The sequence below is a fragment of the Pavona decussata genome, unplaced genomic scaffold, assembly GCF_977016875.1.
Source record: "Pavona decussata unplaced genomic scaffold, jaPavDecu1.1 SCAFFOLD_41, whole genome shotgun sequence".
Lineage (NCBI taxonomy): Eukaryota > Metazoa > Cnidaria > Anthozoa > Scleractinia > Agariciidae > Pavona > Pavona decussata.
Genome location: NW_028145463.1, coordinates 1,753,839 through 1,772,008, shown reverse-complemented (window position 1 = coordinate 1,772,008; position 18,170 = coordinate 1,753,839). Strand labels below are relative to the sequence as shown.

At 39.1% G+C, this 18,170-nt stretch overlaps 1 protein-coding gene, 1 long non-coding RNA gene and 1 pseudogene across 5 annotated transcripts in view; 1 reads left to right on the top strand and 2 right to left on the bottom strand.

Annotated features, from left to right (window-relative positions):
• LOC146482983 (uncharacterized) overlaps positions 1–4,781 on the bottom strand; it is a 55,014-nt gene extending 50,233 nt beyond the window's left edge. Inside the window, exons 1-8 of the mRNA XM_085106488.1 lie at positions 4,775–4,781; positions 4,571–4,666; positions 2,499–2,660; positions 2,094–2,171; positions 1,457–1,524; positions 1,113–1,203; positions 714–875; positions 514–591 (exon numbers count right to left, since the gene is read on the bottom strand). Of these exons, the coding sequence (XP_084962614.1) occupies positions 514–591; positions 714–875; positions 1,113–1,203; positions 1,457–1,524; positions 2,094–2,171; positions 2,499–2,660; positions 4,571–4,666; positions 4,775–4,781 (742 nt within the window). The remainder of the gene's footprint in view (positions 1–513; positions 592–713; positions 876–1,112; positions 1,204–1,456; positions 1,525–2,093; positions 2,172–2,498; positions 2,661–4,570; positions 4,667–4,774) is intronic.
• LOC146482981 (uncharacterized) overlaps positions 1–16,523 on the bottom strand; it is a 79,796-nt gene extending 63,273 nt beyond the window's left edge. The window contains exons 1-8 of one of the 4 annotated variants that reach the window (XR_014864023.1): positions 16,290–16,523; positions 15,794–15,935; positions 15,059–15,208; positions 14,815–14,905; positions 12,551–13,363; positions 10,760–10,923; positions 10,524–10,614; positions 9,509–9,976 (exon numbers count right to left, since the gene is read on the bottom strand). This is a non-coding gene — a long non-coding RNA (uncharacterized LOC146482981). Of the gene's footprint in view, positions 1–9,508; positions 10,615–10,759; positions 10,924–11,059; positions 13,364–14,814; positions 14,906–15,058; positions 15,209–15,793; positions 15,936–16,289 lie in introns of those variants that run through there. The other 3 variants (XR_014864022.1, XR_014864020.1, XR_014864021.1) reach the window with 3 other exon arrangements.
• On the top strand, positions 5,050–7,000 carry LOC146482982 (uncharacterized; annotated as a pseudogene).
• Positions 16,524–18,170: the final 1,647 nt, after the last annotated feature.

Here is an 18,170-nt window from a genome sequence, read left to right as displayed (position 1 = left end):
TGACGAAGAAACAACTTTAATCCTACATTTCTTTCTACCGACTTGCAATGTTTGCCTCCTGGAAATCCCAGAATCCTTTGCGCATTACATAGAATCTGATTACTGGCAAACATTCCTTAACGCTTTATTATTATTATTATTATTATTATTATTATTATTATTATGATTATTATTATGATTATGATTATGATTATGATTATGATTATGATTATGATTATGATTATGATTATGATTATGATTATGATTATGATTTTTTTTTTTTTAATTTCATTTTTCAAGATTAGGTGACAACATACATACAAGGATTTGAGTAAGCATGAGTAACAGCAACCTTTTTCCTCGGGCTTTTCTCTTGTACATTGAGACGGGCCTTTTTCCCGCCAACCATTAATTGTTAATTATTAACCTATTAACTTTTTAGGAACCTTAAATTTTACGGCAAGAATATTACTTTAAATGAAAAGCATGCCTCAGCTGAGGATTTCCTATCTTTCGTTCTTTTATGACTCTTACCTCTAAAAATCGCTTTGACAAAAGACGGTTGTAGGTCCGTGGCCGTCTTTGCATCACTCAGTGATTCATAAAAGTTACCTGCACGAAAATTAATGAAAAGAAATATACGTTCTTTATGAGCGCACGATTAACGTAAATTACTCTTTTAACTTCTTTTTTAATGGAGAAGCAAAACTGCGAAAACTTCAAATTTTTCTCACCCAGATAAAAATGTGCTGTTCCCCTGTTGCTGTACAGTTTGGCCTTCAGCTCTTCATCTTTGCAGTTCACTTTGATTCCCTCGGTGTAAAGCAATATGGCATTGCTGAAATCTTTCTTTATGAATTCATCGTTGCCCTCATTCTTGAAGAGCTCTGCGATTGCTAAAACGAACGAAGTTAAAAGGCATCTTGCAATTTTGTTACTGAATCATAAAAGTAGGTATCACTGTCTATAACAGGGAGGGGGAGGTCATATCCTTTTTTTAAGAAGAAAGGTTAACGAAATACAGACTTCCTACCCATCAACACTCCCCTAGGAACTGTTGCGTGGTTAGACCTCAAACTTTCAACTGAAGCTCTTGGGCCGTAAGTTATCTTTACTAAAACTAAACTCCTTACCTCTTAAACTGGCCTCATCATCTTGTAGCTTGTTTTGTTCATTGAAAGACCGGCTCCTCAATTCTAATAACGTCTGGTTGTTCTTGTCAATCTTACGTAAGTAAAGGCTTGTAAGAAAATGGCAGTGGAAGTTATCAAAAGCTGAAAAAACAATCACACTGCTGTAGGCAAAAGGTCATATTGGTTGTTTCTTGATTTCTTTATCGTTTGTTTGTTTTTCGTGAGTTTTAGAGAAGAAGTAACATTGAATTATCATGAAAAGTCAAAGAATTCATTTCTTCTTATTTAAGTTTAAATGAGGTGGTACAGAAACGAAATTTTCGTTGTAGTATCAATAAGGATACTGTTAATCCCTTATCACACCACGTGATGGCTTCCTGAAACTGATTCAGCTGAACACAGACACTTGCTCCTAATAAAACAGAGTAATGTTAGTTTTGTTTTAAAAAGATGCATAATTTGTGATCTATCTATAGTCGCACGCAAGTCAATTCAGGCTGACTCGGGTCGTACCAGTCGTACATTATAGAGTTGGCAACACGGTTTAACTCAATAAGAAAGTAAGGGAAAAAAAGCCCACAAACGAGCTCTTGGGGCATCGGCGTGGAGCGGGAGGAAGATGGCCCTTGAGAGTTCAACATCCATGCCAGAAGCTCGATGGGCTTTGAGAAAGTCTACCTATATTAGAGCCTCAAAATTTGAACGAGATACATGGCAGTTTACATTAGGAGATTTTGAAGAAACAAACACGAGAGAGTCGTGCAGGCCTATCCACCCCTCGTTAGCAACAAAGACCATTGCTATTGGCATCGCTACTTGGTTATTCTTTAATAACTAGTTATGTAGTCCGGAGACCGCTGTCTCTTTGCGCCAGCGACCAAAAAGTTTTGTTCGAGCAAATGAACTTCAGCCCGTCTAGCAAACTACTACCGCCTTCAGGGAACAAGGTTTTTCTTTCTTTTTTTGTTTTAGAAATCTTACCTCTCACGATCGCTTTAATGAACAATGGCTGTAAGTCACTAGCAACCGTAGCATCATTCAGCGAATCATTGTAATTTTCTAAGGAAGAAAAGATGTAGAAAATGAAATGAGATGAGAGATAAATTCTTAAATCAGGTTTCAATTTAACCCTAGCTAGTCCGGAGGAGGGGGAGGGGGGATAACGTTTTCAATATTGAAGCAAACGGCCTGAAACTTCAGAGCATTTTCACAAAGTTATCTGGGAGCCATATCGATGCGGCCAGTTAGTGTTAATTGACTTTGATGTTACCCCTGAGACTAATCTTGGACAAGGAGGCCTTTTTTTTTTTTTTTTTCAGAAAATGGAAAATCCCTTTTTAAAATGACGAAAAAATGCTTTTAGCCCTTAATTTGAAAAATTCGAACCTAAACAAAAGTAGGCCTCCGCTCTGTTGCTGTACAGTTCGGCCTTCAGTTCCTCATCCTTGCAGTTTACTTGAATTCCTTCCGTGTAGAAGTATACGGCGTTGTTGAAATCATCCTGTCTGTATCTCTCATTACCTTCAATGTTGTAAACCTCTGCAATTGCTAAAATGAGGCACATAAAAAGATCGTGTGTTATTCATACATAAAATACGGTTTCAATAAGCCGTAGACAATTCCAAGAGTGTCTAGAGGGGGTTAAATGGCGTTTGAAACTGGGTATATAAGCCACTTTATTAAAAACTGGATCATTGTACAATGCAATTCCAGGTTTTTGATTGGCTGAGCGGCCAGGAACCATTATACCATGCCCGAGAAGTTGCGCCCATAAATTGTTTTCTAGTTTCTCTTGAAAAGGAAATCAGCAAGGCCTACCAATATCACTTGATTGTTTTTAATAAAACAATTATTCCACTCGCGCTTGTTGGATATGAAATGATTATAGCCAACTCGGCGCTTCGCGCCTCGTTGGCATAGCTATTTATCATCTCATATCCAACGGTCGCTCGTGGAATAATTGTTAAATATCCAGCTAGGTGAGGGAGGTTGGGGGAGGGGGGGGGGAGGAGCATTTGGGAGGGAGAAAATCAAAGGAATTTTATCATACAAGTGTTAATATAATCTGTAATGGAGACTATATAACGATTTAAGAAAGTGCCAAGGGACTAGGGAAATTGCGGTTCGTTATATCGAGGTTCTGTTCCTTTCATTTCAAAAGGCCGGGCTGGAGAATATCCTTCGTTATACCGAGCACTTCGTTATATAGAGGTTCGTTATATCGAGGTTCTGTTCCACGCATTTCAAAAGGCCGAGCTGGAGAATATCCTTCGTTATACCGAGCACTTCGTTATATAGAGTTTCGTTAAATCGAGGTTCCACTGTAGAACGTTATGGTTATGTTGATCACTCCTCTAATGTACAATCGTATTACCACGCCGGCAAGTGGGAAGTATTGTAACAGTGATAAGGACGGATGACTTTATCTTTAGCAACAAGGTCTTAGGGGCTGTTTACATGGAGGAATGAAGATCCTAGCACTAGGAAGATCCGAGAAGGCGGAAAAACTTTTCGTTTTCTTTTCATGCAGAAATTTCGGCCGAAGTGGTTACCAAGTGGAGAAGGAAATGAAGAAGAACTTTCGGCCTTGAGCAGCTAAACGCCCGGCTACGCCCATATTTGTTCTTTTTGTACTTAGTACTAGGATCGTCCAAGCGAAAGTAGTTTACATGGTGCTAGGATTTTCCTAGTTCCAGGATCTTCCTATCTCTCAGCTAGGAAGTTCCTATCTCTAAGAAGATCCTAGCGCTAGGGCCAAGTACAACTTTTTGCATGCAAACTGAATAGAGAAAACATATGGCACTAGGATGGTCTGCCCTCTAGGATCTTCCTCCCTCCATGTAAACAGCCCCTTAGAGAAAGAAGGAAGCTTCTACTCCAGACACACTTGAAGGTCAATTATCCCAAGGAGGGGCCGGAAAAGGGGTGGTGCGTCACGTCAAAATTCAGATTTACTAAAAAAAAGTTTCAGGAACCAACAATTTAATTGGTTTTCAGGATGTCACGCGTTCAAACTCTAAACGAAAACAGAATGCCGATCATTTTTCACATTCTTCACTCAAAAAAATGATATATGTTATAGTAAATTGTAAAATATTTTAGTTAGCTCACAGGGTTACATAAAACTTATCATATTTGAGCTCTCAAAGTAAATTATGATCTTTAACGGACTAGTTTACGTTTGACCGCGATTAATAAATTACCTCATGTATGTCGTATGGGAAATACCTGCAGCACCATGGCGTTTCGTTTCAGGGATTATAGCTGGACTAATTCCTGCATCAGTAGTAATCAGCCATTTTGGATTCGAAAACACGGAGGATTGACACGCAGAATTCTCAATCTCTTTGGACAGCTATTGGTCTGCTTTGTTAAATCGTTCCAGTTCTCTTCATTATGATCGAGTTTGTTCTATACCCAACATCTTTTGTAATATTATGTAACATGTTTCTTCTCACCTCTTAAAGTTGCGTCATCAAAATCCAGCGTTTCCTCACCAGTTGGTGTGACGTCATTGTCACTTGCCGCCTTGTTTGGACTCCTCGCCACGATTGCTTAGAAAATCGGCTTAAATCCCCTAGAGAATAATTTTTTTTACTGTTATCAAACCAATCGAACCAATATTCTATTAAAGTTGATTCGATTTAGTTGCGCATTCTTACTGCGCATATTTTTTTGCGTCAGTAGCACGCGGATTTTCCTTCATTCTAAGCTCAGTCAATCAGTAAAGTTTACAAAGTTGATTGTATTTTTTCAAACTAGTAAAAATCTAAAGGTGTTTACTCTTGGTTCACTCGCGCTTTTGCCATGGAATAAATAACCTTGCATCTGTTGCAGAGTACACGCAATCTGATTGGTCTGACGATTTTTCTCACCAGTAAAAAAATACCGTATGACCAATCAAAAGCCACAGACGAAAGTTTCCAATAGTGACGAGAACTGTATCGGTTTTTCCACCTTTCACTGATGGCTTCACTAGGCAAAAGGCGAACCATGGCGTCTTCTTCGAGCAATTCAAGGTTTGCAGATATAACTTCAGTAGAGGAATTTATCGAAGGACAAGAAAACGAAAACACCAAGAAGAAAACTGAACAGAATGTTGCTTTGCTTAAGGAATTTTTGAGACTAAAAGACGAGTCAAAGCCTGTAGAAGAAATTCCCGCACACGAACTGAGTTCGTTCATCAGCGAATTGATCACAACAATTCTTTGCTTCAGTATGATGGCCAGTTTTGAATGGTATTTAAAATAGAATTACGGCTACAGCATTATGAGAGATGTAGAGTTTGAAAAAGCACGAACGGCACTAAAATCAAACCAAAGAGATCTCAAGAAGAAAGGCAAAAGCGATAAACCAAGCACTTCAGTTCCCCTCACAGAAGACGACATAAAACTGCTGTATGACAAAAGACTGTTAGGAAAGTCAACTCCTAAGGCTCTACTGAATACAGTTTGGTTCAACAACACAGTCCATTTCGGTCTCCGTGGTTGTAAGGAACATATAGACATGTATTGGGATGATGTGCACCTACGCCAAACTACAAATGGCGAAGAATTTTTAGATTGTACTGAGAAACAATATATATAAGACTCGAACCAGAGAAAATCCCAGAGATGTCAGGCAAATAAAACCGAAACTGATCTCTGTTCAGGGAAGGGAAAGAGATCCCGTCGCTGTTTACAATTCTATGCGGAGAAAAGGCCGTCGGAAATGAACGACAACAACGCGCCATTTTATCTAGCAGTAAATGACTGTAAAAAAACAAGATTCTTCTAAACCATGGTCAAAAAAGTCAGCCTTTGGCGTGAACAAGAAAAAAGCCGGGGTGGGGCCCAAAGTAAAGAACCATAGTGGTCGCAAAACAATGATCCAAACAACGACATCCCAGTGACAGATAAGACATAAAAGTTTTCAGCACGTGACAAATTAATCTGTAGTTTCTGAAAAACAGTAAGTAAAAATGTCTCGCAATTTTAGTGAACTGATGTCCGGGAATGTGAATAGCTTATAGAAAACGAATTCATCTCACGTTGGAGAATGCTCCTCTAAAATGTCTTTAGCTAGCTCGGCGGCAGAACATCAGCAACAAGCGATGTCGCTTTTCAGTCACGGGCGCTGTCATAGGTTATTCATTGAGGTTAATTCAGCATTTCTATTAACAGCCTCAATCAATCCCCGAAGTTGGCAATCCAAGAAGTTGAAATGAAGTCTTCTCCAAAGAGGTACAACAGGCTAAAAGTGCTGGATTCTGACTCTGATTAGAAAGCATTGCGATAATTAGATTTACAAATTAAAACAGGCAACTTTTTCCAAATTTTATATAGTTACGGTTTTGAACGGCGATATTTAGAGCTGAAAACATTTAAAGAATCATTTGAAAGTAGACTTTGTTTCACTTTCTTCAGAGTCATTGAATTTTTAATGTTGATGGAAATTTTTGTAGATTCAGTTTGCTCGAATAAAATCGTTCTCATCTTGTTGTGGTGTTTGTATTGATTTCACCGCGCAATTGAAAGTTGTTAACATTATTTTGTAATATCTCGTGCATATATAATAAGCAAATTACTTCATGGTTGGTTCGTTTGTACAATTTTTATTCGCTCGTTGTAAAGAATCACAAACTCATTCGATCTCGCTCGTTCGTTTGTGATTCTTCACAACTCGTTAATAAAACTCGTACGCACTCACCAACCAGGAAGTAATTTCTAAGTACATAATGAATTTCCGCAATGCGGCATGGCGTCCACGAATCCTTGTAGCTTAGTTTGATGCGAGTACCACCTTTAACACGGTTACCCGGCTATTCACATCTGCATTTACGAGTTGGCTCACATGAGCCTTTAATTGGCCTTTTTGGCCATAAATAATAAACAAATCTGACAAATCGTAGCAGTTGTTCAGAAAATGCGAGTGAAATTTTTAAATCCCGTAAGAAACTGAGGCTGAACATCTGACGAAATGAAATTTCCAAATTTCCGGGAAAAAGGACAACCTCTAGAGGTTTTCCAAAATTTTTTAAATTGCCGTTCCATATATTTGATTTTGAACGGGAAGTTTTTGTTGAATTAATGGATCGCGCCCTTTAAGTTTTGTGAACACGTCCAGAAGTGATTGGTCGATGGAAACAATGGTCCCTTGACGGTCTTGACAAAAAGTACACGAGGGGACCCCGATAACAAATCGGTTTGCCTGTCGACAACTGGCCGCTGATCACCCGTGCTAGGGAACTTTTGTTACCCAGCGTGCTTTACAAACGTCCAATGTGTCATGTCGGTCTTGCCGGGCATCTTTCGAAATTTCAGAAGCGAGCTGACTTGAAAGAAAATCTTTCTTCCAAACGGGATACGGCTTCAACTGAGTCGGAATTGCGCTGGCAGGATAGGTATACATCAATTATTTGATTCTATGGAGGAATCGGGACACTACGGATGATTTCAGCGGAAGTTTTTTCCGCTTCGTGCTTCCGGCATGGTTGAAATGGGGTTTGGCCGTGCGTTTCACTTAGCAGTGGAAACCTGAATGACGCTAATTCGCCGAAATCGCTTCGAAGAGGTCTAAAAGGCTGGTAAATAACAAAGAATACAAGAAGCAGCAGGGTAAGTTGACTTTATTAACAAAACAATGTTAGTTTCTACCTTTTTACACAATTCCATTGCTTTCCCATACAAATCCTTGTAGTCCAACGGTTCTCTTATATTGAGCTTGGGCTGCCTGTAATTGGATTCGCCCATGTTTTTTTCCTCTTATCGTGTTGTTGTCGAATGAAACTTGATACATGTGAACGATTTTGGTTGCCTAAATCTTGCTGTTTTCAGCATAGTAACATTTCCTTTCTACGTTCAAACGACGGATTCTGTCGCGTTTAATAACATCGGAAGAAGCTTTCAACCTTGCTAAAGTTGCTATTTTGGCTTTATCCAATTAAACGTAAACATAGAAATACATCAAGTGTTGCGATGATCGTCGCCATGCATTAGCAAATTTTCAGTGTTTACATTTGTTCTGTTGAATCGATCTTATGGCTCACACTGGACGCCAAATGAAATTCATTGCGGCTTCTGTCAGCGTTTTAAATCATCGGATGAAGCTTTCAATCTGGCTAAAGTTGCTATTTTGGTTTTATCCAAGTGAACGTAAATATAGAAATACATCAAGCGTTTGATCGTCGCCATGCATTAGCAAATTTTGAGTGTTTATATTTGTTCTGTTGAATCGATCTTATGGCTCACACTGGACGCCAAATGAAATTCATTGCGGCTTCTGTCAGCGTTTTAAATCATCGGATGAAGCTTTCAATCTGGCTAAAGTTGCTATTTTGGTTTTATCTAAGTGAACGTAAATATAGGACTACATCAAGGGTTGCGATGATTGTCGCTATGCAAAAGCAAATTTTCGGTGTTTCCATTTGTTTTGTTGAATTTATCTCTCACAATGAACCCGGAATGAAATTTATTGCGGCTTCTGTCATGTGTTTGTTTACACAAGATTACGCCGAGTTGTCACGTTTCATCATTAAAAAATAGAAAAAAAAGACAAAAAGCTTTCCTAAATAAAAAAAATATATATATTTAGATAGGTTATTTATAGGCCAAAGAAGCAAAAGCGTATAATTTTTGCCGCAAAGCGAAGGCACATGTTTTAAACGTACATTTTGCAAGAACTGTTGGGAATACGAAAAATCGGTCTATTAGAATAGTATTTCAGTAGAAATTCACAATCGAACTTGTGTGTTGTATCCCTAGAAGCACTCGAACATTACCAAGAAAGTCCGCGGATTAAAAGTTGATTTGAGATCCGTCCGCTCATCGGGTCGGTAAAACCACAAATCGAAGAACAATTTCTTCTATGTTAATGCTTGATTTCCGCTGTTGAAACTGTCAACCATTTCCTACAAGTTAATCTTTCGATTTACCGTTTCGAAAAGATGTGTAATTATTCCAAAAGTTTACGACCAGCGTCCGAGTGAAATTCAACTACATTACGATAACTCATTCACTGCGCATGCCTGAAAGTTAACGACCCAACAACCAAGTGACAAAAAACCCACATCGCAATAACTCATTCATTGCGCATGCGCCCATTCACGATTTAAAAAGTAAATAGAAAAGTGATCTGCTGGGGGCATGACGTCACAAAATCTTTAACAGCTAGCAACAGAGAGTATGACATCACATTATCGTCAAATTTGGCGCGAAATTTCAGAGTGAAGACGCAGTCTTTGTATACAAATACGTATAGACTTGCCTTATGTGCCGAAAGAGTGACCTATTTTGAGAAAGTGCTGCAATGCGATACTGATTAGTGTACCGTTATCTAGAAAATTTTATCAGCTCACCTTTCCTTGGCACTCATGAAATAATTTAGCTTCTGGGGTACAATAAACTTCTGAAAAAAAAAAAAAGAAAAGAACCACAGGAAAGTGATCTTAATTGGGTCTTGAATTTTCTATTTTTTCGTATATTCTACATCGCGTATTATGAGCAATACACAAACTTTCATATTGAGAATCATGATTAAGATTACGCATAAAGAACAAGCGTCAGATTAACCAACATTTTCACTCATGGACGAAACCAAAATAAAGCTGTTCCTAGGAAATCTTATGTACCACCGATCGGTCTTAGTTTATTAACAAATAGATGTCAATTTGTATGGATGATTACATGATGCTTGCGTAGTTGCGAACCTTAATCATAAAAAAACTCGCTCTGCAACTTATCTTATGATGTTGCTAGCTTGTTGTAATCACTTGCGAGAAAAATAAGTTGGCGCCTTTACACATGTTCGCATATTCTGCATCAAATGTCCTTCGACCAAGGGGTTCCTAGTCTGTTGTGAGAAAAGGGGTTTTCCCTTCGCAAAACCTCAAATTGCGTTAATCAAAAAAAATGTCTTTCGCAAAGCAGCTTTCAGTTAACATCCAAAAAACCCTCATTCAGAAGGAGCCTTAATCTTCCTCGTTCTTCTTTGCATTTCTATTATATGTGATATTCATTAGGGGGAGTGTAACTTATATTTTGAAAACTATCAGCAATAAATACCAGCAAATCTATACCATTCCGTTCGCTGTTGTTGTTCTCTGCTTGACAGTGCGTAAGAAGATCGATCATATATGAAATTCCTCAATAACTCCGGAAATTGCCACGCTTCCATAGATGGTAATGAAACAATTCACAAAATCAATTAACCACGTTCCCTAAAAATGGTTTCTTAGTCTAGTCTAGACTTTCGGTTTCAACAGAAAAGGCCAATTGAAACGGTTTCAGCTCACAAGGGTGGGGAAAAACCCCTTCGTTCTGCTTTGCTTTCTGTCGGTTTAGCTAAACGTAACAAGAAGATATCTTTCCTAGAAACGGTTTCAAAATAGGTATGAAATCTTCTGTCCTTAGATACTTCTTAATTGCTACTAACCGTAGAGATAGTAGGTGTCACAACAACTTACAGAGGTGATTCTGGGCTTGAGGCCTTGTACTTTCTGCTGGCTTCGTGTAACAGGGATTACCTGAGAATACGATGAGGGTCAGTCCAAGCATACATCACTCCTGACTCATCTGTTCAAATTAGAGTGCATTATTCTACACTGGACATTTTTCATGACACCCTATCATTTTTAGTAAGCTTTAGCATTAAATCGTTCTCCAACTTACCTTATGATGTTGCTAGCTTGTTGTAATCACTTGCGAAAAAAATAAGTTGTTGCCTTTGCACAAGTTCGCATATCTGCATCAAACGTCCTTCGACCAAGGAGTTCCCTGTCTGTTGTAGGATAAGGGGTTTTTCCCTCAGCAAAACCGCAAAGTACGTCAATCACCTGTAGGAAAAAAATGTACTTGACAAAGCAGCTTTTAGTTGACATCCAAAGAAACCATCATCCAGAAGGAGCCTTAACCTTCTTCGTTATTCTTTGCACTTCTATCATATCTGATATTCATTGGGAGGAATGTAACTTACATTTTGAAACTTAACAGCAATAAATACCAGAAAATCTATAATATTCCGTTCACTGTTGTTATTTCCAGCTTGCTTAAGAAAAGGATCATATATGACATTCCTCAAGGACTCCGGAAATTGCCTCGCTTCCATAGATGGTCATGAAACAATTCACAACATGAACTAATCACGTTCCCTCCAACGAGTTTCTTTGTCTAGTCAAGAAAAGGGGATTTCCCCTCCTTTGACCTCAGTTTGGTTTCACCGGAAAAGGCGGTGACAGCTCGCACGGGTGGGGGAAAATACCTTTGATCTGCTTTTCACGGAAAACTTTGCTACCTGTTGGTTGAGCTAAACGCAACAAGAAGTTTGCATCTTCTGCATCAAATGTCTTTCTACGAAGGGGTCTCTTGTCTGGGTTTGGATAAGGGGTTTTTCCCTCAGCAAAACCGCAGAGTACGTCAATCACCTGGGTCGGGTTGTTTGAAAGCCGATTAACGCTAATCTCCGATTAAACGTTAACCGAGGTTTTCATCTTTCTTATAAAAAATGATTTTAAAGGCTCATTTTAAGCTAAAGGTAAAAGAAAGGTTTAAGGCAAAACTAAGGGACAAAGACCTTTTGGACGAATCCTTACGGATTAGAAAATAAACTCGAATCAAAATTTACGTTAAACCAGGATTAGCTTAATCGGGCCTTAAACAACTGGGCCGTGAAAAAAAGAGGTTAAGGTAAAACTAAGGGACAAAAATCTTTTGGACGAAGTTTACGGATTAGTTACGATTCTCGAATCAAAGTTTACGTTAATCCAGGATTAGCTTAATAATCGGGCTTTGAACAACTGCGCCCTGAACAAAAAAATGTGCTTCGCAAACCAGCTTTCACTTGACATCCAAACAAACCTGATTCAGAAAGAGCCTTAACCTTCCTCGATATTCTTTGCAATTTTATCATATCTGGTATTCACTTGGGGACATGTAACTTATATTGAAAATTAACACCAATAAATACGAACAAATCCAAAACCCCCTATGGCCCCAAAAGATAGCATAAGGTATAGGCTCTAAAACTACCCGAAGGTATTTCGTTAACAGCTTGGCCTTACGATTAAAAACCACTGCGCCCTGGCGCATGATGGTCTGGCACACGCAGATAACCTTAACACCGTAGGTGTTATGCAAGAACGTAGCAAAATCTTCAATAGCTGAGCCAACATGTAAAGAGTCGGAGTCTGTTAAATCATTGGAACCCAACTGCATTATAACTATCTGCGGTCGAAAGGACTCGATAATATTCGTGTCAAGATGTAGTGTTTTGGAAACCGTGCGGCCACCGATTCCGTGCCATTTTATAAAGGCACGGTGAGATAACTTGAAATCAGCGCGGAAATCGTAAGATTCACGGGACAGGAAAAGGCGCAAACGGCGAATAAAAGATTCGCCCAGAACTAGAACACGGGGCTCAGCCATTGAATAAAAGGAAAGATAAAAGGAAAAGAGGGTACTTGCCTAAGATGCTGAAAATTGGTTCAAACCAGCGATGTGAACGACGTGATGGTGAGCGATCAAAAGGGGGCGAGCACATGGAAAAGCGCCCCTAAGAATGATATAGTCCGGAACGCCCTAAATTCTGATTGGCTGGAAATAAGATAGGCTTGGACCCTGCCGCCTTGGCCTGCAAACCATTATGAAATGCCTTGACATAAAATCCCATTATGATGTCGTCATAACGGTGTCTTTAACCTTCCTCGATATTCTTTGCAATTTTATCATATCTGGTATTCACTTGGGGAAATGTAACTTATATTGAAAATTAACACCAATAAAAACGAACAAATCTATACTATTCCGTTCCCTGTTTTTGTTTTCAGCTTGCGTAAAATGCTCGATCATATGATATTCCTCAAATACTCCGGAAATAGCTTCGCATGCATAGATGGTCATGAAACAATTCACAACATGAATTAATCACGTTCCTTCAAAGGGGTTCTTTGTCTAGTCAAGGAAAGGGGTTTTTCCTTCCTTTGGACTTTCGGTTTCAACAGAAAAGGCCAATTGAAACGGTGCAAAGCTCACAACGGTGGGGAAAAACCCCTTCGATCTGCTTTACACGGGGAAGAAATTGCTACCTGTCGGTTGAGCTAAAGGCAACAAGAAGATATCTTTCCTAGAAACGGTTTCAAATAGGTATAAAAGCTTCTGTCCTTAGATACTTCTTAATTGCTACTAACCGTAGAGATAGTAGGTGTCACAACAACTTACAGAGGTGATTCTGGGCTTGAGGCCTTGTACTTTCTGCTGGCTTCGTGTAACAGGGATTACCTGAAAATACGATGAGGGTCAGTCCTCGCATACATCACTGCTGACTCATTTACTTTCCGCTCAAATTAGTGTGCATAATTTTACACTGGACATTTTTCATGTCACCCTATCTTTTTTAGTAAGCTTTAGCATGAAACTCGTTCTCCAACTTACATTATGTTGTTGCAGGCTTGTCTTAATCACTTGCGAGGAAAATAAGTTGTTGCCTTGGCAGAGGTTTGCATATTCTGCATCAAATGGCCTTCGAACAAGGGGTCCCTTGTCTTGGTTGGGATAAGGGTTTTTCCATCGGCAAAACCGCAAAGTACATCAATCACCTAGGCCCTGTTGTTTCAAAGTCGATTAACGCTAGTCTCCGATTAAACGTTAACCGAGGTTTTCATCTCGCTCATTAAAAATGATTTTAAAGGCTCAATTTAAGTTAATGGTAAAACAAAAGTTTAAGCCGAAACTAAGGGCCAAAAATGTTTTGAGCGAATCATTGCGGATTAGTAAATATACTCGAATCAAAGTTTACGTTAAACCGGGATTAGCTTAATCGGGCCTTAAGCAACAAGGCCCTGAACAAAAAAATGTGCTTCTCAAAGCAGCTTTCAGTTGATACCCAAACAAACCTTGATTCTTTCTCGTTATTCTTTGCACTTCTATCATATTTGATATTAATTGGGCGTAATTTAACTTACATTTTGAAAATTAACCGCAATAAATACCAGAAAATATATGATATTCAGTTTGCTGTTGTTGTTTTTAGCTTGCGTAAGAAGATCGATCACATCACATTCCTCAAAGACTCCGAAAATTGCCTCGCTTCCATATATGGTCATGAAACAATTCACACTGACATAAACTAATCACGTTGCTTCAAAGGGTTTCTTTGTCTAGTCAAGAAAAGGAGTTTCCCCCTCCTTTGACCTTTTGGTTTCACCGGAAAAGGCGGTGCCAGTTCACAAGGGTTGGGAAAAACCCGTTCGATCTGCTTTTCACGGAAAACTTCAGTGCTACCTGTTGGTTGAGCTAAACGCAACAAGAAATTTGCGTCTTCTGCATTAGATGTCCTTCTGCCAAGGGCTCCCTTGTCTGGGTTGGCATAAAGGGTTTTTGCCTTGGCAAAACCACAAAGTACGTTAATCGCCCAGGCGTGTGTGTTTGAAAGCCGACTAACGCTAGTCAATGAACATGAACATGAACTAATCACGTTGCTTTCAAAGGGCTTCTTTGTCTAGTCAAGAAAAAGGGTTTTTCCTTCCTTTGGACTTTCGGTTTCAACAGAAAAGGCCCATTGAAACGGTGCCAGTTCACAAGGGTGGGGAAAAACTCCTTCGATCTGCTTTACATGGAAAACTTTGCTATCTGTCGGTTGAGCTAAATGAAACAAGAAGATATCTTTCCTAGAAACAGTTTCAAAATAGGTATCTAAAATCTTCTATAGATACTTCTTAATTGATACTAACCGTGGAGATAGTCGGGGTCACAACAACTTACAGAGGTGATTCTGGGCTTGTTGCCTTGTACTTTCTGCTGGCTTCGTGTAACAGGGATTACCTAAGAATACGATGAGGGTCAGTCCTCGCATATATCACTCCTGACTCATTTACTTTCCGTTCAAATTAGTGTGCATAATTTTACACTGGTCATTTTTCATGTCACCCTATCTTTTTTAGTAAGCTTTAGCATGAAACTCGTTCTCCAACTTACATTATGGTGTTGCGGGCTTGTCTTAATCACTTGCGAGGAAAATAAGAAGTTTACATATTCTGCATCAAATGTCCTACGACCGAGGAGTTCCCTGTCTGCTGTGGGATACCGGGTTTTTCCCTCGTCCAATCCTCAAAGTACGTCAATCACCTGAACAAACAAATGTGTTTCGCAAAGCAGCTTTCAGTTGACATCCAAGCAAACCCTTATTCAGAGGGAGCCTTAACCTTCCTCGCTATTCTTTGCTTTTCTACCATAGCTGATATTCATTGGGGGAAAAAATTAACACCAATAAATACCAGCAAATCTATACCATTCCGTTCGCTGTTCAGTGTTGTTTTCAGCTTGCGTAAGAAGATCGATCATATGACATTCCTCAACGACTCCGGAAATTGCCTCGCTTCCATATATGGTCATGAAACACAACATGAATTAAGCACGTTACCTTCAAAGGGGTTTCTTGTCTAGTCAAGAAAAGGGGTTTTTGCCTCCTTTGGCCTTTTAGTTTTACCTGAAAAGGCCAATTGAAACCGTGCCAGCTCACAACGGTAGGGAAAAACCCCTTCGATCTGCTTTACACTGAAAACTTTGCTACCTGTCGTTGGATAGTGGATCTTCAAGACGATGAACCACGGACATGCTATATTTTCATCACAAGAAACCGAAATCTTTATCATGAGTCATTTACTTTGAACCCAACATTGAAAAGCGAAGTTTCAAATTACGAAACGTTACCTGTAGCGGCCGGCACTCAAAGCTATTCGACGACTAACTTCGCTCGAGTTACGACACACCAATAACGCAGGGAAATACTTTACGGACAATCACTTGAATCAATTTATTACGACAAACCACGAATCCAAGATCATATCGTAAACTGAAATCAACAATACAAGCGAATAAACTAAGCTAAAATCCTAAAATAGTATCTAACATTCCAATCATTCCATCACAAAATACCAAACTCAAAGCGAATCAACGTACAAAATCAATAAATAATCAAGATACAACATAACAAGAAAATAGTGAAAGAAAACGATTAATTAAGCTAAACGATAAAACTAGCGAATCGCGAAGAAATCTACTCACGGGCAGCCACCATAAAACTGACAAGAGAAGGCCATGCCACGTGGTTAAAAGTACAAAAAAGCGATAAAAAATTTAGCGAAAATACAATCGGAACTAAAAGGGTGCTAAAACTATAGAAACTGAAAGGAAAAAGATGACTTACATAACAATCCCGCTATGCCGATTCCAGACCAAAACTTCAGCGTTCTTCTACGGGAAGACTTCTTAAAAAACGTCTGTTCGCTAACACGATCAAAGCCAACTAACTAAAATGCGGTTTTGGGCGAAGCTATGTTGCTCTATATCACGTGCGATTTGTGGCTAACAACGTCATAAGCTAAAATAAACTAAAATTAATTACAGAGTCCGGGGATTGGCTTACAATGCCGTTACATAACCTTTATTCGAAGAAAGCGATTTATTTATTACATTTTATGAATTCATAGAAATAAGTTAAAAAAACCGGGACATATTTGGAAACTTATCTCGTTAGGCTTAGGGCCTATTCATATCAATTTTGTCTTCTGTTCATTTAGGAAATTTATTGGCGGTGTTGTAGCTATCATAAGGTCTCACGTGATTGGCTTGCAACCCTTCTAGAAAACAATAGAACAAACAGCAGAAAAATAATTCAAGCTCTAAAAACAACAGCAACTGCAGAAAAATTAAAACAATTACAAGCTTGCGAGAGCTGCTACAATACTGAAATTTCGGCCCGGTTAACGAGGAGAAATTAGCGCGATTCTTGGCTTTAGTCGTTTCTTCCTTTCAAATTTTGTCGGCACTTGCAAAGCAGGTCCGAACATGAAAATATCATCGTATTTGATGCTTAGATCTCCATTCGCAATTCTTGGTACTAAATTTCTCTCTCAGCTCTGAAAAAAAAAACTCTTATATGTATTTAAACGGGCTGGAGAATTTAGCCTGGTTACCGAGATCATAATTACCAGGCTAGCCCACCTTCTCATATGATGACATCAAAATGTTTGCAAAGGACATAGCGGGGAGGCGAGACAAAGCAGCGGTTTAAACCGAAATCCTTAGTGAAGGCAAAAACAAACCACTGATGTAGAAAAGACATATCGATGACATGTTCTCTTTGTGGAACATAATCATGGAGGAAATAAATGAGTTCACTGCAACTACCGGAAATCTAAAAACCACTATTGTGAATCATATATTCAAAGTTCTTGTTCTGGCCGTATCTTTTGTTTTCCCTTTTTTTCTTCACAAACGCGAATAATGTCCAACCGTTTTTAACTGAACAGGAAGCTCTGAATTAATTTTTTCTATCATCCAAGCCTTTAACCAGACAGAACTTATTTTTGACCGGACATCGTCCGTTGACCTGCCGGTTTTTTCAAGCCCTGGGTTATTTTATGCAATGGATTGCGTTTCACGGTAAACAAAACAAGCCACGCGGAGACTTGCACCACCACCCCCCCCCCCCCCCCCTTCCCCCTCGCCCTCCCCTTCTGCCTCGAACACTGGCTAAGTCCAGTTGTATACCAGAAAGTTTCTTCTTGACAAGTCTGCATTTGTAAATACAAAAGTTTTAATTTCGGTTGAACGACAAACTTTATCAAGTTTCTCTTCGACAACTCTCCTTGTTAGAAGACTGATGATCTCGGTTTTGAAGACTTTCACCGACAATTTGGTAATCCTTTTCACGAACAAGTCCTAAAATTATGATTTTGACCGCGCTTTAAATTGTACGGCCCTTACTGTTTCTTGTCCCAGGGTGTTATTTACAGGTCGCATTTCTTCCTCAGTGACGTCTTCGAGTTGGCATCTCAAGTCGAGGCGTACATTTGAATTGTAGATTAATGCTAAATTATTCGTCTTTTTCTCTCACCTATTACACGAGGAATGTAACGGCAGGAAGAACAACGTTGAAGCCTAAATACGTTCTTATAGTTATTTCCCGGACAAAATATTCGCCTAGTTTATTCCATGGAACGGTCCGTCTTTAACAACAAGAAGGGGCATTATGGTGTTATGGCAGATTTCCGTTTTGTACACACCATGACAAGGTTGACTTGAA